This window comes from Neovison vison, chromosome 3, assembly GCF_020171115.1.
Source record: "Neovison vison isolate M4711 chromosome 3, ASM_NN_V1, whole genome shotgun sequence".
Taxonomy (NCBI): Eukaryota; Metazoa; Chordata; class Mammalia; order Carnivora; family Mustelidae; genus Neogale; species Neogale vison.
Window position 1 is genome coordinate 69,590,076 of NC_058093.1, and position 24,590 is coordinate 69,614,665.

Genomic DNA, 24,590 nt, shown 5'->3' on the forward strand with positions numbered 1-24,590 from the left:
TCATGTATCCTCCTGGCATTTCTGTGAGACGCATAAGGAACAGTATTGTCATCAGCGATCAGGAAACAGGGAGCAAGAGGAAATGTGCGGGCCGCCTCAGGTGACGGGAGGAAAGAGCTCAGACTAGGAATGACATCTTCATTGTTACTTTCTTCTTCAACATGTGCTAGCTCTCATACATGATGCAAGAGAGTTAAACCATCTGTAAATTTTCATAAAATACTCCTAGAATAAGTTACTGTCCAGTTCTAAGCTACCCAGTTATGCTATCTGATCTATACCCCAGCATTATGAAACATTTTCCCAAAAATGTGCTTTGAATTGAAATCCCAGTTCCCCACATGAAAACCCTGTTACCTTGACTTTTAAAGGTAGAAGCCAAGAAAAAAAAGACATCCTCAAAATCCCAGCCAACTGAGTTCTCATAAACCCATCCTCCCAGAAAAGGTGAAGCCTTTCCATGACTAGGATAGGTTACAAGAGGACACTAAGCACTCTGCGAGTTCCGTCCAAACCTGGGTTTGCACAGCAGGGGATCTGCTTGACCATTTCACTTTTTACAAGCAAAGCAAAAGATGCATTCTAACTACAGCCACCGGGAATCATATAGGACAGTGACTTTATCATGAAAATAATAGCTACATTTTCCCATTGCCTCTAAGAAGCCCCACCAGCTCAACAACCACTTAAAATTGGTATGTTGTTTCAGGAACTGAGGAGAGAAAGAAAATATGACCTTGGACACAAAGAGACAAATACATGTAGAGGAAAAAGCCTTTTGTTTTAAGACCTGTCAGCCTTTTGTTCTAAGGATTCAGATACAATTTTTTTTTTAGCTGCATTTTCTTTTTTTAGCCTCATTTTACAACCAGATGGGATTCTGGCACAAAAGTGAGGTTGATTTGCTCAACTGAGGAAAGCCATTCACATCTGAGTGGCTGTATGCCGGCGAGAGTGGCCCAGTGCCCCTGCATGATGCCTTGCTCTGGTCCGTCTTTCCTGCCACACCCTCTGAAGGGCAGGACCTCGGCTAAAACCCCATACAGACTTTGAGAATCCTCACACAAATGAAATAGGCTTTTTTCTTTGCTTTGTGAGGCAAAGTGGGAGGGAAAATAAGATCTCGGACCAAAGGTTTCACTGGCAATTTAAACTGACAATAAGTTAGAATGGGTTTTCCTCCTGTATTTGACCTATTTCTAAAAAGTAAATTAGTAATTTAAATAATGCTATATGTTGTGGCAACGCTGAAGTTATGACAGTGGAATTGGCAGAAACAGGGTCTTTCTCAGGGTCTTCCTGTGCTCAGGATGGAAATATTTGATGATGGTTATTTCACATCTCTGCCAGACAGTGTTAGGTAAGTGCTTTATGAACATTTTTCTCATGTAATTGTTATAAGCCACCGTCCCAGGGAATGTCATCCCTAGATCATGTCCAGAAGGAACTGAGGACGGGAAAGGTAAAATTCCCTACCCAGAGACCCTCCTAGTGAGGGGCCGGGCTGGTCGGAGGACTCAACCACTGTGTCATACTCCCCTTTCTGGAAAGTATCATCGTCCCCTCAAATAGGCATATGGGTAAAAAGATTGGTAAAAAGATAATTTGGGGGGATCACCTAATACTAAATTACCACTTTTTATTTTGTGTGGGAAATGCCTTGCATTTTTGTAATCTAAGGCCTTCGACTTGGCACAAAAGGAAGAAGGCTTCCAGAATCTCAGACAGCTACCTGAGCCGCCCCCTCCAGGGTAGCAACCACCCTTTTTTACGACATAGTAAGCTCCATGGAGTTTATTATTATATCTCATATAAACTCGCCAGTCAAGGATATTGATTCTCAAATTGCCCAGGAATAAACTATCAAATCACCCAGCAGTTTTCTCACCAAGAAACTTTCTGAGACTGTGTCATAAAAATTCAAAAGCCGGGTTACGAAGGAACTATCTAGAGAGTTGCGCATTCCTTGTGCATGCCGGACAGTCCCCGACTTTGCCCCTCGAGTCCTAATTCCCTCATCTCCCCAGCGAGGCACGGAAACAAACCTGTGGGTCTGAGTTGACAACCACCACAATCAGGGGAGGAGCCTGGCAAGCCACACCCAGGCTCCCACGGACCCCGAAAGAGAGACAGGCTTTTGGACCCCGGGACTTCCTACCAGAGGACCATGACTTCGGATTTTCTTTGGAGCGTAATTCTGAAGGAGCAAGTGAAAGCAGAAGAGAAAATAAGAGGAACATTCTGAAAGTGTGGAAGCGGAATAGAGGTCCCCATCAGAGCAGAAGGCTTTTTCCGTTCACCCTCTTTGGCTCCTTCTGCACACAGCACAGGCAGCACGTGGGCCCCTTCTCCCACACCTCAGCAGAAGCAGTTCAGTCAATAATTCTCCTTCTCTGGTGGTTTCACCTGGAGGTTAGAAGCCCTGCTTTTTACAAATACTTGCCACCTACTATTGTGCTTTTTAGGATCATGTATAAAATGTTGCATTTAATAAACTTAATTGAATCTCCAGGCCCTTTCTCAGAGTACTGTAAATATCAAAAAACTGTCAAATAGGGGTTTTTTCTCTATTGTGTAATTTTTTAAATGGATAGATAAACATGAATAAAATCACAGGGCACAAAGAAAAGGATTTTGTAAGGAAGTAAAAAGCCAACGTTCTTTGTAAATTTCAGAACCTCTACATGCAGTGCTTTACTTTGATATATCTTGCATTTATTACAAATGCAGTGTAAGGAAGTTTATTTCCCATGATCAACTATTTTTCCAGGGAAAAACATAGACATGTAGACATACGTTTTGGTGTGCCTCAGTGTATCAGCCTGCAGTGTCAGGGTTCTATAAGAAAAGAACTTGTAGTTGACTGCGAAGGAGCAAGTGCAGCTCGGAATAGGGCTGTGTGACTTGCTGCATGTTTTTAATCGCCGTGGGGCAACTTCCCGAAACGGGTCAGGCCACTGCCTATAGACCCAGAGCGGAACCGCTTAGTCCATACTTGCCGATGGACTGTTAGTCACATGTAGAAATGGCACACCAGAAAATGTCTACCAATGGGAGAAAACAGCCCTAATTTGTAGTGTTTGGAGATCTCTACGGTACAAATATTTTCACCGTGGCCAATTTCAAGTTACCGATCTGATGCCCCTGAACTTGAAGTTGGAAAGAAGGTGTGAGTGACCAGCTCGTGAGGGGAGCTCCAGCACACAGCTGGATCACTTGTGGCCTTCTTAATCAAGACCCCGATTCCTTTTGAGAAAGTGAACAGCAAGGAAGTATACGGGATAAAGCATGGGTTTCACCAGGTAACAAACACATTATTGTCAGTTTCCAGCTGTAATAATATGTGTAATGAGCTCACAGAGAGCTCCAGTTTCCTAGTGAATCCATAGTTGGCTCAGATTTCCTTGGGTGGCCACTGGTTCATATGGATACACTGACCGTATTGTATGGACCAAAAATCAGGATTTGGGTCTGTAATGGGTGAGAGTAGGCTTATGGAGATAGAGAAACAAAATTTAAGTCTGTGATTGTCTTTTTCAAATGTTCCAACAGTATGGTTGTTGACTCCATGATGACAGGCACAGTTGTTCCTAAGAGAGGACATCTTTGCTTTTAGAAGCAAAGCCATCGAGGATCACTGCAGAGAGGAGACCTTGATAACTCACAATGGCTTGTGTTTTCTGAACCAAAAATTAGGCCTTGAAAATAATCAACTCTAACAGGGACTGATAATTTGAAATGAAATTGAAAGCACTTCATTGGAAATGCAAAGATGTACGACAACCATATCAATCCTGGACATCAGGATTTGGATTTGGGCTGAGAACAGCTCAAATGGTAAACGCCACCTACTAACCAGGCCAGTGTTGTTGTTTTGGTTTTTTGTTTTGTTTTGTTTTTTTACAAAAGTCATACTTTTGGGCATCACCTCTGAAGTCATGGAAAAGGAGGAGAAGTTAGCAGTCAGAAGAACTGTTTTTATATTTTGAGTGTCCTGGATAAAAGTCAATTTGCAGCCCATTTACCAGCATTTCAAAAACCTTATGCAGTAATTAGGTAAGCTAGAACACCTTCTATATTGGTTAAGAAATCCAGTCTTGAGAATAGATTAATTAGTCAAAAATCAATAGCAAGACTTATTTTTTTTCCCCCAAGATAAATACCTAGTACCTTCCAATTGTATTGAGAAACAAACAAACAAACCCTAAAATGAAAAAGCCCTTTCCAAACATGTCAGCTAACATCTGAACCATTTCAGGTAGTCAAGTATGTAATGCATCATATGAAAGTATGTCTCGCTTGATTTCTTTCACTTTATTTTAACATCATCCGTAAAGTCCCTTTTTCGTACATCACTCCAATAACAAGCCCCCAAAAGGCAATATAACAACCTTATCTCTACTGGTGTCTAGTTGGCACCAATCCGCCCTGACCTTAGACACAAGCCATTGTTAAGGGTATAACGCATTTACATATTTTGCAATAAAACATCAGTTATTTGCATTACTGTGTCAAGTTTTATTTGATTCTTTCACCTAAAAATGACTCATTTTCCTTTCTTGTATTTTAAAAACCAACTACTCTAAGCTTGTTTGAGAATAATCAAAAATTGCCCATTTAGCTAGAAGTCATTTTCTTTTCAAAAGGCAAATGTTATTTAATCTTTCAGCTGTTCATTGTGCCATCATAAATACTTTCTTTTCAGCACAGTTGTGGGGACTGAAATGAGCCCGCTAATTGCCTCCCATTCCGACTGACATGTGGTGGTTTAGTGGAAAGAGAACACAGCGGGGAGAAGGAAATAGAAGGCTGAGAAAATGAGAGCTAATTATTTTCCCTGCCTCATGTCAGGCTCTGTGTCAGCCTTGTTTTTACAAACTGGAAGGTTGAGCACTAAATAAAACAAACCGGCGTCATGTTTTTATATACTGGCAGTGTCATGGAAGCAGCTGCACATCTCAAAGACAATATAATGCCTGCGTTCGCATGGACACCATCTGACAGACACTGTGAGCCACGGCTAATGAGGACATCACAGTGGTGCCAAGTGAAAGGTGCTGAATTATGTATGATTCTTCATCAGTGCAGCAATAGTCTTGTACATCATTATGAGACATTGTTTTGCCGAACAGATTAAAACATTCTTAGTTCCAGACCCTGCAACCTATACGCACTGAAAGAGGTTATTAATGGAATTTTTAGGGAGAGCTTCTTGTGGGCTTCTTTTGGGGTTGCAAAACAAATCTCGTGGGACAAAGCCGCCAGGGGTCACGACACTGGACAGATAAAGAAGAGGAGCAAATTAACCGTACTTGCATTATCTCCTTTTTAAAGGCAGCATAATAAAATAGGGAGTAGCGGGCTTATCCGTAATGATAAAGAGCCCAGGTGCTCTCACGGGATGTTCCACTCTCCTGCCTTTCAAACAGCAGGTCCCCACAGCTGAGCTGCATAATAGCGACGCGTGTAAAGGAGCCTTCGGAGGCCTAAATCATCAACATCTTACTACTTTTAATACCAGCATGACCAACAGTTGTGCCGCATTTTTATTTCATCTTACGGTACTTCTCACGTTGTCCAACAGTCACCTGCTAGGAAACTGTTTCCCGTTCTCCCCCTCTTGAATCTTAAAAAGTTTATTCTGACCTCTATTTTATGTTTTTAAAATGTCTCCTCTGTACAGGCCTTTCTAAGGTGGAGGGGCCTCTGTGCTCGAAGCCTGAGCCATCTCTGGTGATTTGGCTTTTTCTCCATCCATCGGGGGTGGGGCGGCGGGCGGGGGAAGGGTTCGGGGATGGGTGGGGGGAGACCGAGACGAGATTTTAAAACTCAGTGTCTTTACCATTAGACTAGGCGTGCCCAGGACTTAAATTCTGGCCCCGGTGCAGCTAAGTGACCTTGCCGCCAATCTCTGCACTTTTCTGAGATTCAGTCTACTAATGTAAAATGGAGATAGGGCTATCTACAACAGGGTAAGGCTGCAAGGATTAAGGAACGTGGACAAATCTCAAAACCACCATGCCGAGTGAAAGAAGCCAAATGAACAGAGATGCTTAACTGTCAAGTTCCAACTTGGTCAGGTTCTAGAGCAGGCAAAATGAGTCTATGGTGATAGAAATGGGAAGGAGGAGACACCGCCACTTGTGAGGGGAACCTCCACTGGGAAGGGACATAAGGAGACTTTCTAGGCCAGTGGGAATATCTAGTTTGTTTGGATGGGTACGCTGGTGCATAAGTTGTCAAAATTCATTGACTGGTGCACTTAAAAATCAGTGTATTTTTTGTTTGCAAAGTATACACCACCTCAATAAAAAAATACATCAGAATTGTTTTGTCTGTAATCTTCAGGTAGAAGTGATCTGTAGGAGCCTGAAAGCCTAATATGAGGTCTATTTCCCTCCGAAATATCCTGAATAATCTTGGCCCTAGATTCTTTTAAGAGATACCTACAGCGCTCATATTTGTAAGCTATCGACTATTGTCTCTGAACTGCCTAGAACTTGAAACAATATTTAAAGTTAGTTTCTGTGCTATCTTCAATCCCTTTTGCTATCTGTAAAATTTACCTCTATATGGATCATTTCTTTGTACTCCCTCCCGTCTTTTTTTTTTTTTTTTTTTTTTGTCGTGGGAGGGAGAAGGGATGTCTATGTTTGGCATCACTTGTACTGGCTTGGAACTCTAAAGAATTTTAAACAGCTTGCAAAGAATGTAATAGTGATTTCTCACAAAGAGATACTTAATCTAGCATTAACTGAGTGTTGTTTAGGATTTCATCTTCACAGTGTTAAGAGTTTCTGTTTTACTTGGCCAGTAATCTTAATTCAGAAAATTTTTTAACATAATTGGCAATGCAGAAGTGGTACAAATGGAATGCTTTCTGCTCCTCCATTAACCACACTTGCTTCTAAAATTATCCAGGTATTTCAGTGGCTGCCCAGATAAATAGTGCATATCCTGGGCACCCAACAGCACTGTCATTTTTTTCATCAGTTTCAAATGCAAAAACTCTGCTCTTCCCAACACAATTCCATTCAATTCTCATAGATCTGCACTGAGAGGCAGACAGTCCAGTTAGTGGAAAGGTTTGGATGACCTTTTTCTGCTGTTCCAGTGCTGTCCCAGGGCCCAGCACTGCTCCTGCCCTAGTACCTTTTTCCTGATTAGTAGCATTCCCTCGAGATGTGCCTCAAGGTACAGATTTGAATAGTGAGAATGTTCTCTTAGGTGGAAATCTAGCTATGAAATAAAAATCCACAGTAGTCGGACCTGTCCCCACCATCTGCTTGTGCAACTGGGTGGGAGTGGGTTGTTTCTGGTTTGGAGAGTGGAAGTCATGCCTAGCCACACAGCCTAAGCCAGAGCTGGAGCAAAGTGTTGGTGACTCCAAACACTGGCCAGATCAATCAAGGAAAGGAGCAGACAGTGGGATGGCAGCATCTGTGCTTTGAATAAGGATCTTTGTCAATAAGGGAGGAAAAATCAGCTATGTTGGACTTATCAGAGAATCGGTATTTTGGCCTCTGCCTTGGACACTTAACAAAGGAATTCGCCAAGATAATCTGGACTGACTGCTGACTCTGGAAGGTGGAGCTCATCTGTACCGTGATTCTTACTTCCCTTAACCCATAACAAGGGAAAGTTCAAGGTTCAGAAAAGACTGAGGGTTTGGAAACCTGCTCATTACGGCAGCAAGAGAACACCTAGGATCAAGTCTGAACACCAGGCCTTGCTGTCTATGCAATCTTGCTCAAATGACCTTCTCTCTCTATGCTTCGGGTTCCTCGAGAAGATAGGGCTCTTGGGCTGTCAACCACATGTCATAGCCATTTTCCTCCAGATATCTTCTGGTTCCTCCTGGTAGGGCTGCATCTGGATCTGTGGAAGCAGGAAAGGGCAGAACTGGTGTTATATAACCCATCTATGTCAGAAGATACACGCTTCTTCCCTCTTCTATTTATTTCATAGGACGGTCTTTGTTAATTTGCCACTGGCCACACCTTCTTCTTTTTTGCAACACTGGTAATTCCCAGGCACCAGATTTCTTCAGTACCCTCTGGATCCCCAAACTCCTGCCCAAGCACAAGATGTTCTGACCCAGCCTGCCTGCTCTGGCCAGATCCCTTTTCTAAACACACCACGCCATCCTGCCTGTCAAAGAGCACTCGACTCTGGCCCAGTCCCAGTCTTAGACGGTTGCTGGACAGCGGGCCAGCTAGTGTGATTAACTATACTGGAGCTGTGTTGGGGACTAATATTGGTAACAAGAGTAATTATTGCTCCTTCCCAAGCTTCCACATTTGGCTCTGGCCCTGTGCTGAGTACTTTATTCACCTTACCTCACTTCACCCTCACACAACACAACAACCCGCTTGTGTGTAAAAAAAACCACCGAGATTCAAACAGGTTGTATATTGGCCAAGGTTGCAGGGTGGGGAGTGACGAAACTGGGATTCCAGTTCAGGGAGCTGGACGTCCAGCTGTCCTCTTTCACCTCATGCCCTGCTACACTCCTAGTAACGGCTTACTGTGGACTCCTTTTCTATATTATTTCTATCTAACCATCATCAGCAGCACTTTAAATTCTTTTTAAAGTGCTGGCCAATTCCAAATGCCATTTCAGACTGCCAGGGGTGAAATGGTTTTGGAAAAGGAGTCCGTTGAGGCCCCCATGGGCTCTGAGAATACAGAATTGTCTGTCAGGATTGAGAGTTGCTCTCCAGACGTCCACAGTGACTCTTGAATGTTTCTGATTCCAAAATCAACACCCACATTTCTGTCACTCACATCAACCAAAATCGATAGTTCACCCTGGTAAAAGTGAATGGTTTTTAAATCCGACCCCACATTCCCCCGACCTGGTCCATCCCACTACCAAGAAATGGAAAAGCTAGCAATTTTGCATGTAAGATTGCATATTAGGCTCATAAATATGCAGAATTGTTACTTTTAGTGATGTTACCGATGATTAATTCACTTTACTGTTACTAAAACATTTCCAGTGATCGGCTGGTCAAGAACTCATTACATGGTGTCCTCAGTTGGGTCCTGCAGAACTCAGTACCTTGCTCAAATCCTGGTAGTTGTGAGTAGTGCTCATTAACAACTTAATGACCCAGTGGGATACCTGAGGTTGAGAAGAAATGGAGCAGAATTCAAAGAATTCCATGATTTTATTTGTGGGTTACTTTTCTTAACTAGGCAATGATGAAATCCTAGATGCCCTGGAAAAACAAAAACAAAAACAACTAGCAATTATATCAGGGCACTGACAGATGAAGTTAATAATTTAGGTGAACACTGCATATTCTTTTCCTTTCCCACCCAGCCTTGTAATTTAATGAAATGGATAATGTCCCGTCCACCTTGGCTTATAATGCCTTTGAGTATCGTTTTATTGCTTCGGCACTATCTTTTATGGTTCAGGTAAAAGCCTTTCTTTTGGAAAAGAGAAACATTTGAAAAGTAAAAGGTCTGTCGCCCTGTTAGGGGGATCCTTGTTTTTCCAAGTTGGACTCTGGGGACCAGGGAAGCAGTTGCCGTAGGGGAGGACCTGTTGCCGCCACTTGCTTTTTCGGTCGTATTAGCAAAGTCTTCCTTGGTCCTTCTCCCACTTGCCGGTTGCTGACAGCTGGTCCCATGGTGGAGCACTGAGAACCATCCAGTGAGTACATCCTGCCACCCACTCCTCCAACTTTGGAGCCAGGCAGCCTTGTGCTGTTAGTATTATAATCCCACCTCTACCACTTACTGGCCAGGAAGCCCCAGTAAAGTTCCTTATTTATCTGAGCCTCCTTTTTCCTCCCCTAAGGGGAGAGCAAACCTAACTTGCAGGATTACTGTGGGTATCACACGAAAGAGTGCCATGTAAGTATCCAGCAGCGTGTTGGAGCAGATGAAGCGGTCGGCAAATAGGAGTTCCCACCCGTCAGCCCCTTCGCCCCAGAGAGCTGCTCTGAGCATGCGCGCAGGAGGGGTGAAGGTGGGCCTGAGGTCAGGAGAGTTCTTGGGCTCTGACTAGGAGAGTGGAGCACAGGGAATTGGCCACTTCCACACAACCTGGGGTCTTTCATTTGATTTGACTCGCTTCATTCCAAAACTGGACAGGCAAAAGAAGAAGATACCAGTAAAATTCATCTTTTCTAAGGCTTTTTATTTTAGCACTGTGTGAGGAGGCTCTTGCCATTTCAGAGAAGAGCAATCATGACTCCAAACGGCCATTATCCTGCCCATTTATCTCGGGGCCCATGTTGCCAGGGGAGCAGTGGCTCCAAAACAAAGCAATACTGAGAGATTTGTCCATTCTGAGCTACTCATTTGACTTATGTTGGCCAAGAGCTCGGTTTTCACATTGTTGAATAGCCTTTTTCCTTCACTAATTGGCTCTCCATCTTGTGCAAGTGGCTGGGCAAAGAGGGTCACTCCCCTCAGGCATGGGCTCTGGTTGGTTCTGCAATTTGTCTAGAAGCTTTCGTAAAACACTGAGCTCTCCCAGCCCTCTGTTGAAGCCAACAGGTTTTACAACAGCCTCTTTGTTAGTGTTTTTCCGCAATAATTTTGTCTGAGCTTGCTCAGGAGACATTCCAGGTCTACTCCTACCAGACCGTTTTCCAGTTTCAGCATGTAGGGTGCTCAGTACATTGTCCTTAACCTCTCAGAATCCTTCATTCTTCAAATAACATGAACGAAGGTGAATTTATGGTCCAGGGGTCCAGTTTGGTGCAAAGACATAGCTTATGTTTCCTTTGAATTGCACACACACTGTTTGTCCCCCCACGTTTTTATTATTATTCATATAGCAAAAAAAAAAAAAAAGTATTTATAAGGGATCTTCCTGTACCCAACTCCTATATTCAGCCATTAACATTTTATTCTGCTTGCCTTATTGCATATCTGTCAATCTATCACTCTAGCTGTATATCAATCCTTATTTTTAATGCATTTCAGAGTAATCTGCAGACATCAGTATACTTCCCCCTAAACAATTCAGAATGCTAGAGTTCAATAAGTACACACATCTTAAGTATACATCCACTGAGTTTTGACATGTGTGTATGTCTCTGTAACCCAAACCCCTATAAACAGAGTAGTAGCACCCCCAGAAAGTCTCGCCATGTCCCTTCTCAGTCAATCCCCATATGCAGAAGCAACCCCTTTTCTGAATGTTTTCTACGTGGATTGGTTTCCTCTGTTCTAGAATGTCATCTAAATAGAATCCTTAGTATGTTCTTTTTTTTGTATGAGACTTCTTTCACTCACTGTCCCATTTCTGAGACTGATCTGTGTTGTTGCATGCATCAGTGGTTTGTTCCTTTTTATTGCTGAGTAACATTCCATTTTATGGATACATCATGGTTCATCCATTCTCCTAAGGATGAATACTTGTTCTGTTTCAACACTTTGCTGGGCCGGGGCGGGGGGTGGTGGGCAGTGGTGGTGGCGATTATGATAAAGCTGCTCAGAACAACACTAAGACTTTTTTATTCCTCTTGGATAAATACCTAGGACTTGAATTTATGGTCATCAAATAGATGTTACATTTATATATACAGATATATGTTTATAATAAATTGCCAAAACTCTCCCCAAAATGATTGTATCATTTTCACTTCCACCAGCAATCCAGTAGCTCTAAATCCTGGCCAACATTTGATGTTATCAATCTTAGCCATTTGGTGTCATCTCATTTTGGTGACATTTTATTTTTTTTTAAAGATTTTATTTATTTATTTGACCGACAGAGATCACAAGCAGGCAGAGAGGCAGGCAGAGAGAGAGGGGGAAGCGCACTCCCTGCTGAGCAGAGACCCTGATGTGGGGCTTGATCCCAGGACCCTGAGATCATGACCTGAGCCAAAGGCAGGGGCCTAACCCACTGAGCCACCCAGGCGCCCCTCATTGTGGTGACATTTTAATTCACATTCCCCAACTAATGATGTAGGGTACTTTTTCACTATAGAACGGTTTTACTGAAAGTTTAATTAACATCATTTAAAAAAAAAACAATCTGAGGGGTTTGAAGTGGCGGGGGGGTGGGAGGTTGGGGTACCAGGTGGTGGGTATTATAGAGGGCACGGATTGCATGGAGCACTGGGTGTGGTGAAAAAATAATGAATACTGTTTTTCTGAAAATAAATTAATTAATTAAAAAAAAACCATCATTTAGAAAAACCTAGAGGCTTCATGTAAAAATCCAGATGTCCAGCTTTTCATGAAACCTCAAAGTATCTAGCAAGACTGAGGACATATTCCCACGTGGGGACAGTCAACAGAAGCTGAGTGGTGGCTGTCCCTTTAGGGCAGATACCCTTTAGACCCCCAGAATCCTAACCCTTCCATAATTTCCCAACACATGGGCCAGTTATCAGTCACTATCTATCATATTTGCAGTTTTCCTTCCTGTTAAGAGGAAAGTGAACTATTTCTTGATCCCATATTACTATCAATCCTGAAAAAGTGAAAGTTAGATCTAAGAGGGTCTTATATTTCAAAATGGGAAGTCCCCATTTCTTTGAGTGAATGAAAAAATATTCCAACAATGTTTAATATGTAAATTAAGTGGGTCTACTTTGAACGATTACAATTTAGGGTTCTATAATGAAATTGCCTGGCTTTACTCATTTTTATTATCTGCCTGGCTCCTTTAGGATTTTGAGTTTGTAACTCACGTGATAGAACATTTACACTGATGAATTATGTCTCATGACTGCACTAACTGGGAATTATTTAGATATATAAAGAGATGTAATTTCATGTCCTTTTCTCAAAGAAAACGAAAAAAAAAACTTCTGTAATATTTCATTCAGAAAACTTCATGTGTTATAAATGAGACTGAGACTAAAACAAATGGTTTCGCTTTTTGAAATTTCTATAATTTTGCTTTTAATTCCAGGACTGTAAGTGGAAAATGTATATGGAGATGGATGGGGATGAAATTGCAATAACCTATATCAAAGATGTGACATTCAACACTAACCTACCCGATGCAGAGATTTTAAAGATGACAAAGGTAGGGTTCTATTTACGGCTTAAAAGCTCTTTTGAATTCACAGATATCAAACAAAGACATTAAAATCCCCCAGCAGTGTGCTTTTGTGCTTGTCAACGTTCACATCAGCTCGGCCTCAAGCTGGCTGTTGAAAGGCACATTTTATTTAGCAGATTGAGATCATAATAGTTTTTTGTTAAAATTCCACTTATGCTGTGTGAACTAAAAAGTACTACCAAAAAAGTGTCCTTTAATTTTTTAAAAAAAATTTTCTTCTTTATTTCTTTACACTTACTCCATCACTTACTAAAGGAAAGAAAATGGCATCATGAAAATATTTACCTCAACTTTGGGGTCATTTTAAACTTTGAAAAACTTGGAAGGTGGAAAGCCTTCTTGGTTGTCTTCAATTTCTTGAAGAACTAAGGGGAGGTTAGTCATGAGGCATGTATTGACGTCTTCTTGGCTTCTTTGAGTTCACACCTCTGGCCAGAGAATACCTCAGTGGTAGAAGTACATGCATTAAAACAGAGAAGACAGACTCAGAGAAATGCTTAGCTTCTCCTCAAAATGGGGGGAAAAAATCCAGTTCTCTGCCACTAATACTGAAAAAACACAGATGAGACTTCAAAAGTAGAATGTCAACAACTCAGGCAAATAACCATGATATGCATTGGACATTCACTCAAAACTTCATATAAGCCATTCTTAAGTATACTATGAACAGTGTATTTGGTTTCAGTGAAGAAAATGGGGTTTGTAGCAAAGAAGAACCTGGGTGCAAACACAAGTGGGGAAGTGAAGAGTCTTCAAAGCCACAGCATTAGACTTGCAAATGTGTTCCTTCCTAAGCATAAGATTGCTAAGCATCCAAGTCCTTTTAATTTACAAGTATATTCATCAAGTCGATTGATTTGATATTCATTGTTGGAATCTTCTGAGTAACTAGGAGTTATTTCAGTGGTGTTATTTGTCTGTAAAGGTTATGCTCTGGTTTTAACTTTCCCTGATTTTGTTGGGACATATTATGATGTCTTGAAGATCGGACAGATGCTTGCTCTGTAACCCCCAACCTATGCCGTTTGAAAGCAAGATCCTAGTCCTTGCCTGCTAACAGAAGGAATCTGCTCACAGCAAAAATGACAGGGTAGAGTTGTAAACCCAAATACAGGTGTTTCTGGTATAATGCCACATATGCAGTCCCAAAGAAACACATCTTCTGCAACATCATACACCAATATTAAACGGGGTTGTAGGAAAAATAGGATTGGGGCAGACCATTCAAAATCTGTAGAACTTTTTTTTAACACCAACAGCATCCTAACAATCTTCATTTTAAAAAGAAAAGAAGAAAAAAAGGCCCTGTTAAATCTCTACTGCATGTGCTTTGTACCCATCTCAAGCCCAGTTGGTCATTTGTAACCTTAAAGCTAGAATGAAGGGGTGGAGGGTGGTTAAGAGAGTGGAGATTCACTTATAATAAAGACCATTTTCATCAAAACTAAAATAGGATCCAAGGTGTCAGGGTGAAAATATTTCCTTCTACCCTTCTAAGTTCTTTGGCTGGTCTGCTAATTAAAGTGACCTAAGACAGATTAGCAGGAGAAGAATTTAATTTTGTACACACAGGAGCCCCAAAGATAGGAGACTCAAGGGCAGGTCAGGCAGTTGGGGCTTATGTGCCATCCTGAACTGAGGAATGAGCCAGGGGCCTGGGGCTTCAAAGGGGAGGAAGGCAATTCACAGGAAGATAAGAAGAGCAGATGTTTGATAATTAGAAGCTTGCCGAGCCATGCAGATAGGTCTTTCAGATAAAAAGTTATCTCTGATAATAGCTCTCTTTCTCAGCCAGGTGCCCTATCTAAATTCTTCTAGGCAGTTACAGGAGAAGTAAAAGTTTTCCTTGAGGCTGCTGGGTTTTGATGGCCTTTAGCTAAAAATACAATACATATGCCACAGTGACATGTTTTGGAGTGACATAGTCTCCCCTGAAAGGCACAGGCTTCTTCATGAATTCTTTGTTTTAATACAGTGGGGGAAATGTTGCAACAGTTTCATCTGTACACACAGCCTGGCAGCTGAATAGCCAGAAACAGGGAAAAGCCGAGGAGTTGTTGAAGCCCCTAGCTCAGCTACTGCTTGCACTCAAGTAAGGCACATTGGGGTCTAAATTGTTAAGGCTTTCTCTTAAACATGAGAAAGCTTTCTACAGATACTGTAAAACATTAGCAGGAATAATGGCCTAATGATAGGATTGAGTGATATACCAGAGAAGGGAAGACTGTGGCACTAAGACTGTTTATAATTATAGAAAAAGAGGTCTTAGGAAAACCAACATCCAAAACATTAGCCTGTTGTGAGTCATCACATGTGAACCAACAGCAGGACTTTCACGATAATCTGTCATTATGCTCTATTTGCCAATTGCATATGGCACAGCTGGCCTCAAAGATACATACTGTAGCAGGGCAGGCTCTACACCATCCTAACTTTTGTTTTTCAGCCCCCATTTGTAATGGAGAAGTGGACTGTAGGAATAATGGAAAATCAGACTGTAGAATGCACTGTCACCTATGAGGTAAGCTTGGCGTTGGGGAGGGGTGGGGTACTGGTGGCTTTACCATCAGTTTCTCGGTGGGAATTTATTTGCTTCCTCTCGGGGCTTAAAAGTAGAAGAGAAACTATTTAAGAAACATGAATATGGGAAGATTAATATAATTACTCTAACAAAATGTTCGTAGGCAAAGAGAACAGGATATTCTCACCCAATAAAGATTCAGGGAGTAATTCATCCATTTGTCAATTAATGACTGAACATCTTCTACATGAGACATAACATTTTAGGAACTGGGGGAAACCAAACAGTGACCAAAACAGTGTTTTGCCTTCTTGGTGCTTAGAGTTTAGGGTTGAGGATAGATCAATGATTCGTCACAAGGATGGAACACAACTTCTACCATCACCTGGCAGGCAGGATATTGATCATCAAAAACAGATTCTATAGATTTTATATATAGAAAAATAGAAAAACTGACACTTAAAGAAAATATGCTATTAAAATTAAAATTTGGGACACCTGGGTGGCTCAGCTGTTAGGTGTTTGCCTTCAGCTTGGGTCATGATCCCAGGATTTTGGGGTAGAGCCCTGCATTGAGCTCCCTACTCAGGGGGAGACTTGCTTTTCCTTCTCACAATCCCCCTGATTGTGTTTCTTCTATCTATGCCAAATACATATTTTTTCAAAAAATTAACTTAGGGGCACCTGGGTGGCTCAATGGGTTGGGCCTCTGCCTTTGGCTCAGGTCATGATTTCAGGGACCTCAGATTGAGCCCTGCATCGGGCTCTCTGCTTGGTGGGAAGCCTGTTTCCCCCACCTCTCTCTGCCTGCCTCTCTGCCTACTTATGATCTCTTTCTGTCAAATAAATAAATAAAATCTTTTAAAAAATTAAATTAAAATTCATACTTTTAGCAAATACCTACTGACAGTTACTATTTTAGGATTAGTATAGACTAAATCTGTATTCTCTCTTGAGGTTTATATTCCAGTGGGAGGAGACTGATAATAAGTAGGTAACAAATATGTAGAGAGTGGTGAGTGGTAAGTGGTAACCAGAAAATAGTTGAGACTTGGGACATAAGACTGGGTGGTTAGGGTAGGCCTTTCCTCTGAGGAGGAGAAGGCAGCAAGAAAAGGCAGCAGGGGGAGGCAAGCTCAAGGTCCTGAGGCATAGAGGACAATGACAAGAGGGTAGGCAGGCAGAGTCAGAGAGCTTCACGGGGTCACAGTGAGAAGTCTGGATTTACTAAAAACACAACAGGAAGCCAATGGGGTGTTTTAAGCACTCTACTGCTTAAAGTAATGTGATTACATTTTTAACTTTAGCAATATCTTCATGGCTGGTGGGATACCCACTTTACAAGGTAGAAACCCTGCAGAAACCCGGTGGAGGGGAAGCAGTAAGGCACAGAGTTTTGTCACACATGGATATATTAGCATGTATCTGCCCTCCAAAGGACATGTGTTTCATTCTTTCCCTCAGTTACTCATTCAGGAAACATTTTGTAAGAGTTCACCATGACCTAGGCACTATAACAGAAGCTTACACCTGTTTTCTCGCATTAACCTTGCATCAGTACTGAAGACAGGCAGCATTAGCTTCATTCGGCAGCTAGGGAAAACTGGCTCAGAGAGATGGAAGAAGCCCTCCGGTTGGGGTAGTCAGTGACCATCAGTGGCGTCACAGCCGGGTCCTCGGACTGTGAATGCAGCTCCCGCTCTTTCCCGGTTGTCCTACTTGTTCCCTTCCCAGCAGTAAGATGAAGGAAATCAGTCTCAGATGGGACTCCACGCACTGCTGCGCTGTGACAGTCTGAGTTGCCAGCTTGGCTTGGATTCGGCATTACAAATCCAAAGCCGGGCCACTCCTCTTGTCCGGGGTGACCTTATGCTGGAAAGTGCCGAGCATTACAGCAGTTACTTACCCTCACCAGTCGACGAGCAGAGCTTGTCAGGGAGGAGGTGCCTGAGAAACAGAATTAATTGTCCAAACGTTGCCTGTAGGACACAAAACTTAATGAGAGCTGTTGATTGGACTCTAGGCTATTCTGGAATCTGTTGACCCATCCCCGCTGTGCAGGACAAGCCCTCTCTTTAGCAATGGACAGTTCTAACAGCCAGATTTCATCTCTGCCTGCCTTAGTTGTAGAGACAAGCCACACTCAATTCTTTTCTTCTTTTCTCTTTCTTCTCTTTCCTCCTCCTCCTCATGGTCTGTGATGATGTGCTACTTGTGTTTGTAATGGTCACTTCAGAGTTTTTTTAAACATTATTTTCATAACCATAATAAAGCCTGAGAGGCTCTTGAACCTGATTCATGACACCTGGTGATGAAGGGTTTCAGAACGAGAAAGTGGTACGTCTTGGATCTGGTGTCCTCTCCTTTTTCTAGGTGCTATTCTTAACTCCCTTTCCTGTCTCACTTTTGCACCTGTTACTTTGCACCCTCCATGGGGATAATTAGTCCACCATGCTGCCCACAGTCACCCAGTTACCCGGATGATCTGAGGCAGTTGTGGGCAAAATAGTGGTCAGATGTTTATGTTTTCGACCTGTCTTCAAGTACCTTAAACAGAAGAAATCACTTTTCGTTTCTTGGTAGACAAAAAGGTAAGCTGAGATTTGCCACATAGAATACATTCTGAGGGAAGACAACCGCGTTTTGAACTACTCTGTAATCCACCAAGGACTAAAGTGGTTACATCATAGTACCATATTTAGGCCAACTGTACAAATACCTCACGTAGGGCATTATGATAACAGTGTTCTAAGGAGTGAACTCAAATGACATGATAACCTGATTTTCTTTTCTTCCTATAAAATAAACATAGAACACTGGGTCGTGAGTTTCTCTCTCTCTCTTTTTTATTTATCAGAGTGATGTCCGAGCTCCAAAGAGCACGAAGCATGTCCACTCAATTCAGTGGAGCCGAACGAAACCTCAGGATGAAGTGAAAGCTGTCCAACTTGCCATTCAGACATTACTGTCCAACTCAGAGGGCAACTCTAGAAGCAGGTCTGACTCAAGTAAGTTAGATGTGTGCTAGACTCCAAAAACTTGAACATCAAATTCTCATACCCGGGATAAGTGCCAGCCTGTGAATAGACATAGATTTCTAATATAAGACTTCCTTCTTTTATTTTTAGAATATTGGTTTTATAAACAGACGATAGGCACAGTAGTATTTATGGACTTACAAGTGAGCATATCACAAGAAATTTCAGTATTTGGATGACTATAATAAAAGATGAAAATTAATGATTATGTTATATTGGTAAATAAGAATATATATGTATATTTATACACATGCATAAATTTAGTTTCCAAAACTGTAGACAGCGATATGAATCTTGTGGGTCCAGCAAACATTCCTATGAAGCCAGTGGTATCATTGGGGCAATTTCTTGAGACCTGAACAGGACGGATATATCAGAGCAGAAGAACGATGAGGGAAGGGAGGGAGGAAGGAAGGGGAGGAGGAGAGGGACAAAAAAAGGTAAGGAAGGATAAAGAGAAAATATGAAATGTGTATGGTGGAGCGTGGTGACACTAATTACAGATGCTATACTGAAACAGATTAGAAATTACATAGAGGAAGGCCAGCTGACTTGCTGTTAAATTGGTCATTATTTGGTAGATTCAGGGAAGAGGTCCTGACCTTCACCTTTGCAGGTCCAGAAACTCAGTACAACCCAGAGATAGGCTCTGCGGGACTACAAGCTGACAGACGCGTGAGAGTTGGATGCATAAATCCCCATGCATTCATTTTTTACCACGAGAAACACACCTGCCAATGAACCAGAAGTACGTGTTTTCTGATTAGTGCATTGTTTTTCCCAATAAGAAAACGCACTTGAAAAGCCACATCAGAAGTTTCTTTGGCGGCACGGAAAATAAAGTGCCCCTAGGGCTAGGGTCACTGAGTTTTGAGAACCTAACTAAAGTGTCCTCTACTGTAGGACTAGCTTGTCAAGCGCACCGGGCCTTCTATGACCACCAGCCGGGGGCCCAGAAGCCTGGACAGTACTCACAGCTCACCAATAAATTTCTGACAGCACGCTGGACCTGTCTGCCTTTGTCAACCCCGTTGATTTGGTTCTTTTCTTTCTCAGTGAATCGTGAAAAGACATTCTGGCCACGATGACTGAACAGGAGTTTCTACCAAGTCTTCTCAGCCACAAAACACATTTTCACACACTCTTTAAGGCATGCTGTTTCTACACATGACTAACCCATGTAATAGGTGCTGAGTCTCCCCAGCACAGAACACTGCATTTCTAAGTTCTTTTATTTGCTAATTCAACCATCTTGTCGCGTATGTTTCCTATCATGCCTTTAAAAGGACTTCTTTTTATAATTAATGTCCCTCTCCCAGTGAAGTAATATTTGTAGGGCACATTTTACTTCTGTAGGGCTTTGTTAGCCACAATCCTATTGGATCTCTACAACACTCTTGTGAAATCTGTGTGTGGGGGGGTCTTCTCTCCCTACCTCTGCTGTATTTCTTTTACTAAAAGCTGGTTTTGTTTCCCAACCCACATGACACAAAGTAGGTGCCCTCTGCCTCCAAGTTCACAGAGTTTGAATTCTACCACTTTGAGAATCACCAAATAGTTTATCAGTCCCAATTCCAGATTCCCCAGAGTAAGACCTGTTTGTTGTTTTTGTCCAAGCCTTCTCTTCTGGACCAATTTACTGTCAGCAGAAGGAGGTGGTGGTAGGTGGCAGTATCCCATGGCGAGGTGGGGCCGGGGGTGGGGCAGGTGGTACACTGAACTGTCGCCATGTGGGTGGAGACAAACTAGGGACATTCCCCAAAGAGGACAATGGGCAGAGGTCTAACAATTGTCCTATATCCCTCTGTAATCTAAGTCTTTTGGGAGAAAGCAAATTATTTCTCTAAGAGCATTAGGAATGGTCAATACCCTTCAAATTCCCAGTGGAATGGCTTTGGCTCAACATTTCCCTCTGATTATGATTAACAGGAGAGGTTGCAGGACAGAAGGAGAGAGTGACCTCCCTTTGGGAGGGATCCCCCATCTGGCTCCCTAGTTTTAGCTAGTTTGTCTCCCTTCCTTCTCCCTCCTATTTCTTTTTCCCTTTTGACATGCAAACTCAAAGGATACCACCTGGATCAGTTCAGGTATTATTTCTTAACAGAAAATCCAACTTCCAATGACTTCCTCCCAAATGGACCAAAGTGTAATCCCAGGAACAGCCGTCTCAGGACCAATAAGAAGTTGTTAGAAATGCAAATTCTCTTGGGGTGCCTGGGTGGCTCCATGGGTTAAGACCTCTGTCTTCAGCTCAGCATGATCTCAGGGTTCTGAGATCAAGCCCCACACCAGGGTCTCTGCTCTGCGGGGAGACTGCTTCTCTTCCTCTCTCTCTGCCTGCCTCTCTGCCTACTTGTGATCTCTGTCTGTCAAATAAATAATTTTAAAAAATTATAAAAACAAAAGGAAATGCAAATTCTCAAGCCCAACCCCAGACCCCATGAGTCCCTACTGGGGTAGAGACCAGCCATGTAGGCATTCTAATGTGCTGAAACCATGGGTTTTAACTCTAATAAAATGTGCTATCTTCTACAGAAGAAGTCCAGAAGAAGACTGGGCTCAGACGCAGTAAAAGCGGCTGGTTCACCCACATTAAGGACAAGGAACAAACCTTTGCTTCTTTCCACTCAGCCCTTCTCAGTCTGTCGCCTTTGCCTGCGGCCCAGCTCCTCCGCATTCATAGCCATCATATAAGATATGGCAACGGGCAGAGGATACGAGAGGCCAATGCCTTTCCTGCTCTCACACTGAGGGGTGACAAGGACTTGCCTACACACTCCCAGCAGATGATCTCTCAAGTTGCTCTGGCCAGAAACTGAGCTGTGTGTCCACTCCTCCCCCACAACATCACTGCATCTGGCTCAGGTCAATCAAAGTCTGCCACTAGAGCCAGAATGTGTTCAGCCAATGCACATGGCTCCATGAGGGGGTTGAACACCGAACAAAATCAGGGCTCTGTTAGAAGCTACAAATTCAGAGGAGTCAAGGGGAAGGCAAGAAGGCCCTGTGGTTGGATGAGGCTGTGAGGAGTGTCTGGACACAGGTCACCGGTATCGGGACAAGTCACTCACCTCTGAGGGGTGGTCACCTGTGCAGGGCAGTGAGGGGGGCTGCTTGCTGGAGCGAGACGTGGGCACGCTCTGTTCCTCTCCAGAAGCTCCATGTGACAAGCATGGCAAGTGTTGCTCAGGGAAGACCAGGAGGGAACTCAGGATGTGGGCAAGGTGACTCAGGCCCTGCAGAAGGCAGAAGAGATCCCAGGTGTGACTTGCTTATTCAGGGAAATAGAGCTTACTAAATGGTTCCTGTTTATTGACCACTTTCTTTCACCTTCTCTTCCTGTTGGCCACGGAGATTCATTTTTCATGGGGGAAAAAAAACGAAAAATCAAAGAAACAAACAAAAAAACCATTTCTTATTCCTGAACCTCAAAATTTCTCCTCTGGAGATGTGAGTTGTCTTTCTTCCAGACCGTCCCCAGCTGTCTCAAACTGGAACCCAATTTCTTTCATCTGCATTTAGGGTTCTTGAGAGTTTATGAAAGTGCCTGCTGGCAAAAAACCTTTCGTTTACTGAACATGCCCCTAACATCCAAACACATGCAAACAGCAATTTCTAGAAGTGATGACATGGCTAAGTGGGAAGAAGATGGGATTTAGATGCAGAAGGACCTGGAATTATTAGTTGAGTGACCTTGGGCAAGTTACCAGACTTCCCAAGCTTCAGTCTCCTAGTTTACAGAGTTGGATCATTTGTACTTATCCTGAGACCTCGGGGACGAGTGAATGAGATCACGTAAGTAAAGGCCTCTGGAATGAGGCCAAGCATATAGCACATACTCATTTAGCACAAATGCCTTATTTTTTTAAGAAGTATTTATAATAATAAAGGAAATGTCCTTATACCTAGCCTAGAATTTCTATGAATGGTAAAAGCTGAGAGCATCCCAAGGAGGCCTGAATTATCTTGAGACTGGATTATGAATTAGGCAGGCAGCTTTGCTGTGGCTTAAAAGAGGCTCATTTCCATTTCCTCTGCAGGTGCTGATCGCCAGTGGCTGGACACTCTGAGGTTGCGGCAGATTGCATCCAATACTTCATTACAGCGTTCCCAGAGCAATCCCATTCTGGGGTCACAATTCTTCCCCTATTTCAATGACCAGGATTCCTATGCTGCTGCTGTAAGACGGACCCAGGTGCCCATTAAGTATCAACAGATTACACCCATAAACCAATCCAGAAGCTCCTCTCCTACTCAGTATGGACTGACCAAAAACTTCTCTTCTCTACATCTCAACTCTAGAGACAGTGGCTTTTCCAGTCTTCCAACCGACCGCTCTTTAGAGAGGGGTCGATACTCAGGTAGAAACAAGAACAAATATGATCGTGGGAGCGTATCACTCAATTCTTCTCCTAGGGGAAGGTACAGTGGGAAGAGTCCTCACTCCACACCTTCGCGAGAAAGATATTCTGGAAAATTCTACAGTGTTTCTCAGTCGGCGCTCAATGCTCAGCAGTCACCTGACTTCAAGAGAAGCCCAAATGACTGCCATCGACCCAGGACCATACCTGGGATGCCTTTACACCCTGAGACTGACTTAAAAGCCAATGAAGAGGAAACCAAAGTCAGTGAGGGAGGATGGACAAAGGTGGAATACCGGAAGAAACCTCACAGGCCCTCTCCTGCCAAGACTAATAGGGAAAGAAGCAGAGGAAACTACCGTGGGAGGAGAAACTTTTGATGAATTGAACTAGATGAGTTTTCCTAACTAGGCTCTTTTCTTTTTTTCTTTAAGACGTAATGGATTTTGATAATATGATACCTTCAGACAGAATTAACAAAAAGACAACTTTTCCATTTTGGGATTTAGGCAATGCCTTCTAATTGAGACTACAGCCAAACCAGAGCCAAAATGTTGCCCAGGGACGATGTAAACATAACTGTGAATATCCCTCCTCACCCCCAAATCAACATTTTGAGAGGAGGGGATATGTCACTTTATTTCCGTAACCACTGCCATTCTGGTTAGCAGGGCCTGGACTAGGGGGATTAAGTGAGGGTCCTTGTCCTGGGTGCAGAATTTATAGGGGACACCAGAAAGCTCAGTGATCAAGATACATAATATTCTAATGCAATATTTAAATAAATGAAAATTAATGCAAAAAATTCTGTGATAAACAAAAAATCAGAATTCTCCATAAATACAGGATCAGTATTACTGATTTTTCCTCTTGTCTCAGGCTCCAGTATGGCTTGGCAAGGCGCTGTTACTGATCCTGTCTATTTAAAATTTTGGTATTTTGTTCATCATGAATTTTTGCATTAATTTTCAAAATATTGCATTAAAATAACATTTATCTTGATTACTGAGGTGTTGGGGTTTCTTGTTTTTCTTGAGGCCTCCTTAAATCTTGTGCCTGAGGCAATTACCTCACTTGCCTTACCCTAGTCTTGACACTGCTGGTTGGTATTTATTTTAGTAAGGTATTTGGATTTTTATCATGGTCAGAGCTGAAGTGATTTGGCTTGTCATTTTTAGGCAATAAAAAAGTTATTGAACTTAATGTTGATTATGATGCTTACCTCATTCATTAAGACTTATCAGAAAACAAAGATCTAAAATTGCCTAGGAAATTTGTGGTTACTGCTTCCCCAAAGCTCCCAGGGACTGCTTTTGAATATTATTTTCTACATTTTACCAGAGGAAAAGCAAAGAGGGAAAAACAACAGTCCGTAAAGACCTCCCGGAATGTTAGAAATCTAAAATCTTAAAGAAAACAGACACAGAGCAGGGTAAGAATGTCAAAAGCCACAAGCCAAAGAAATTTAAAATTACCAACATCCTTGTTAGAGCAAGAGAGTAAATACCATCCTTGCAGCAAAAAAGCTCCAAGTAGCTGGGGGCGAGGGTGGGGGGTGGGGCGCGAAGGGCACCTGCCTGCAGCTTAGGGCAGGAAGTGTGAGACCCAACTTATGAAATTCTTCC

The 24,590-nt window shown here is 42.6% G+C and overlaps 1 protein-coding gene across 1 annotated transcript in view; it reads left to right on the top strand.

Annotated features, from left to right (window-relative positions):
• The window catches only part of MAP3K20 (mitogen-activated protein kinase kinase kinase 20), a 178,248-nt gene extending 154,080 nt beyond the window's left edge, over nt 1-24,168 (top strand). The window contains exons 17-20 of the mRNA XM_044242350.1: nt 12,893-13,009; nt 15,492-15,566; nt 18,424-18,574; nt 22,645-24,168. Coding sequence (XP_044098285.1) covers nt 12,893-13,009; nt 15,492-15,566; nt 18,424-18,574; nt 22,645-23,345 — 1,044 coding nt within the window. The 3' untranslated portion in view covers nt 23,346-24,168. The remainder of the gene's footprint in view (nt 1-12,892; nt 13,010-15,491; nt 15,567-18,423; nt 18,575-22,644) is intronic.
• The last annotated feature ends 422 nt before the right edge of the window (nt 24,169-24,590 follow it).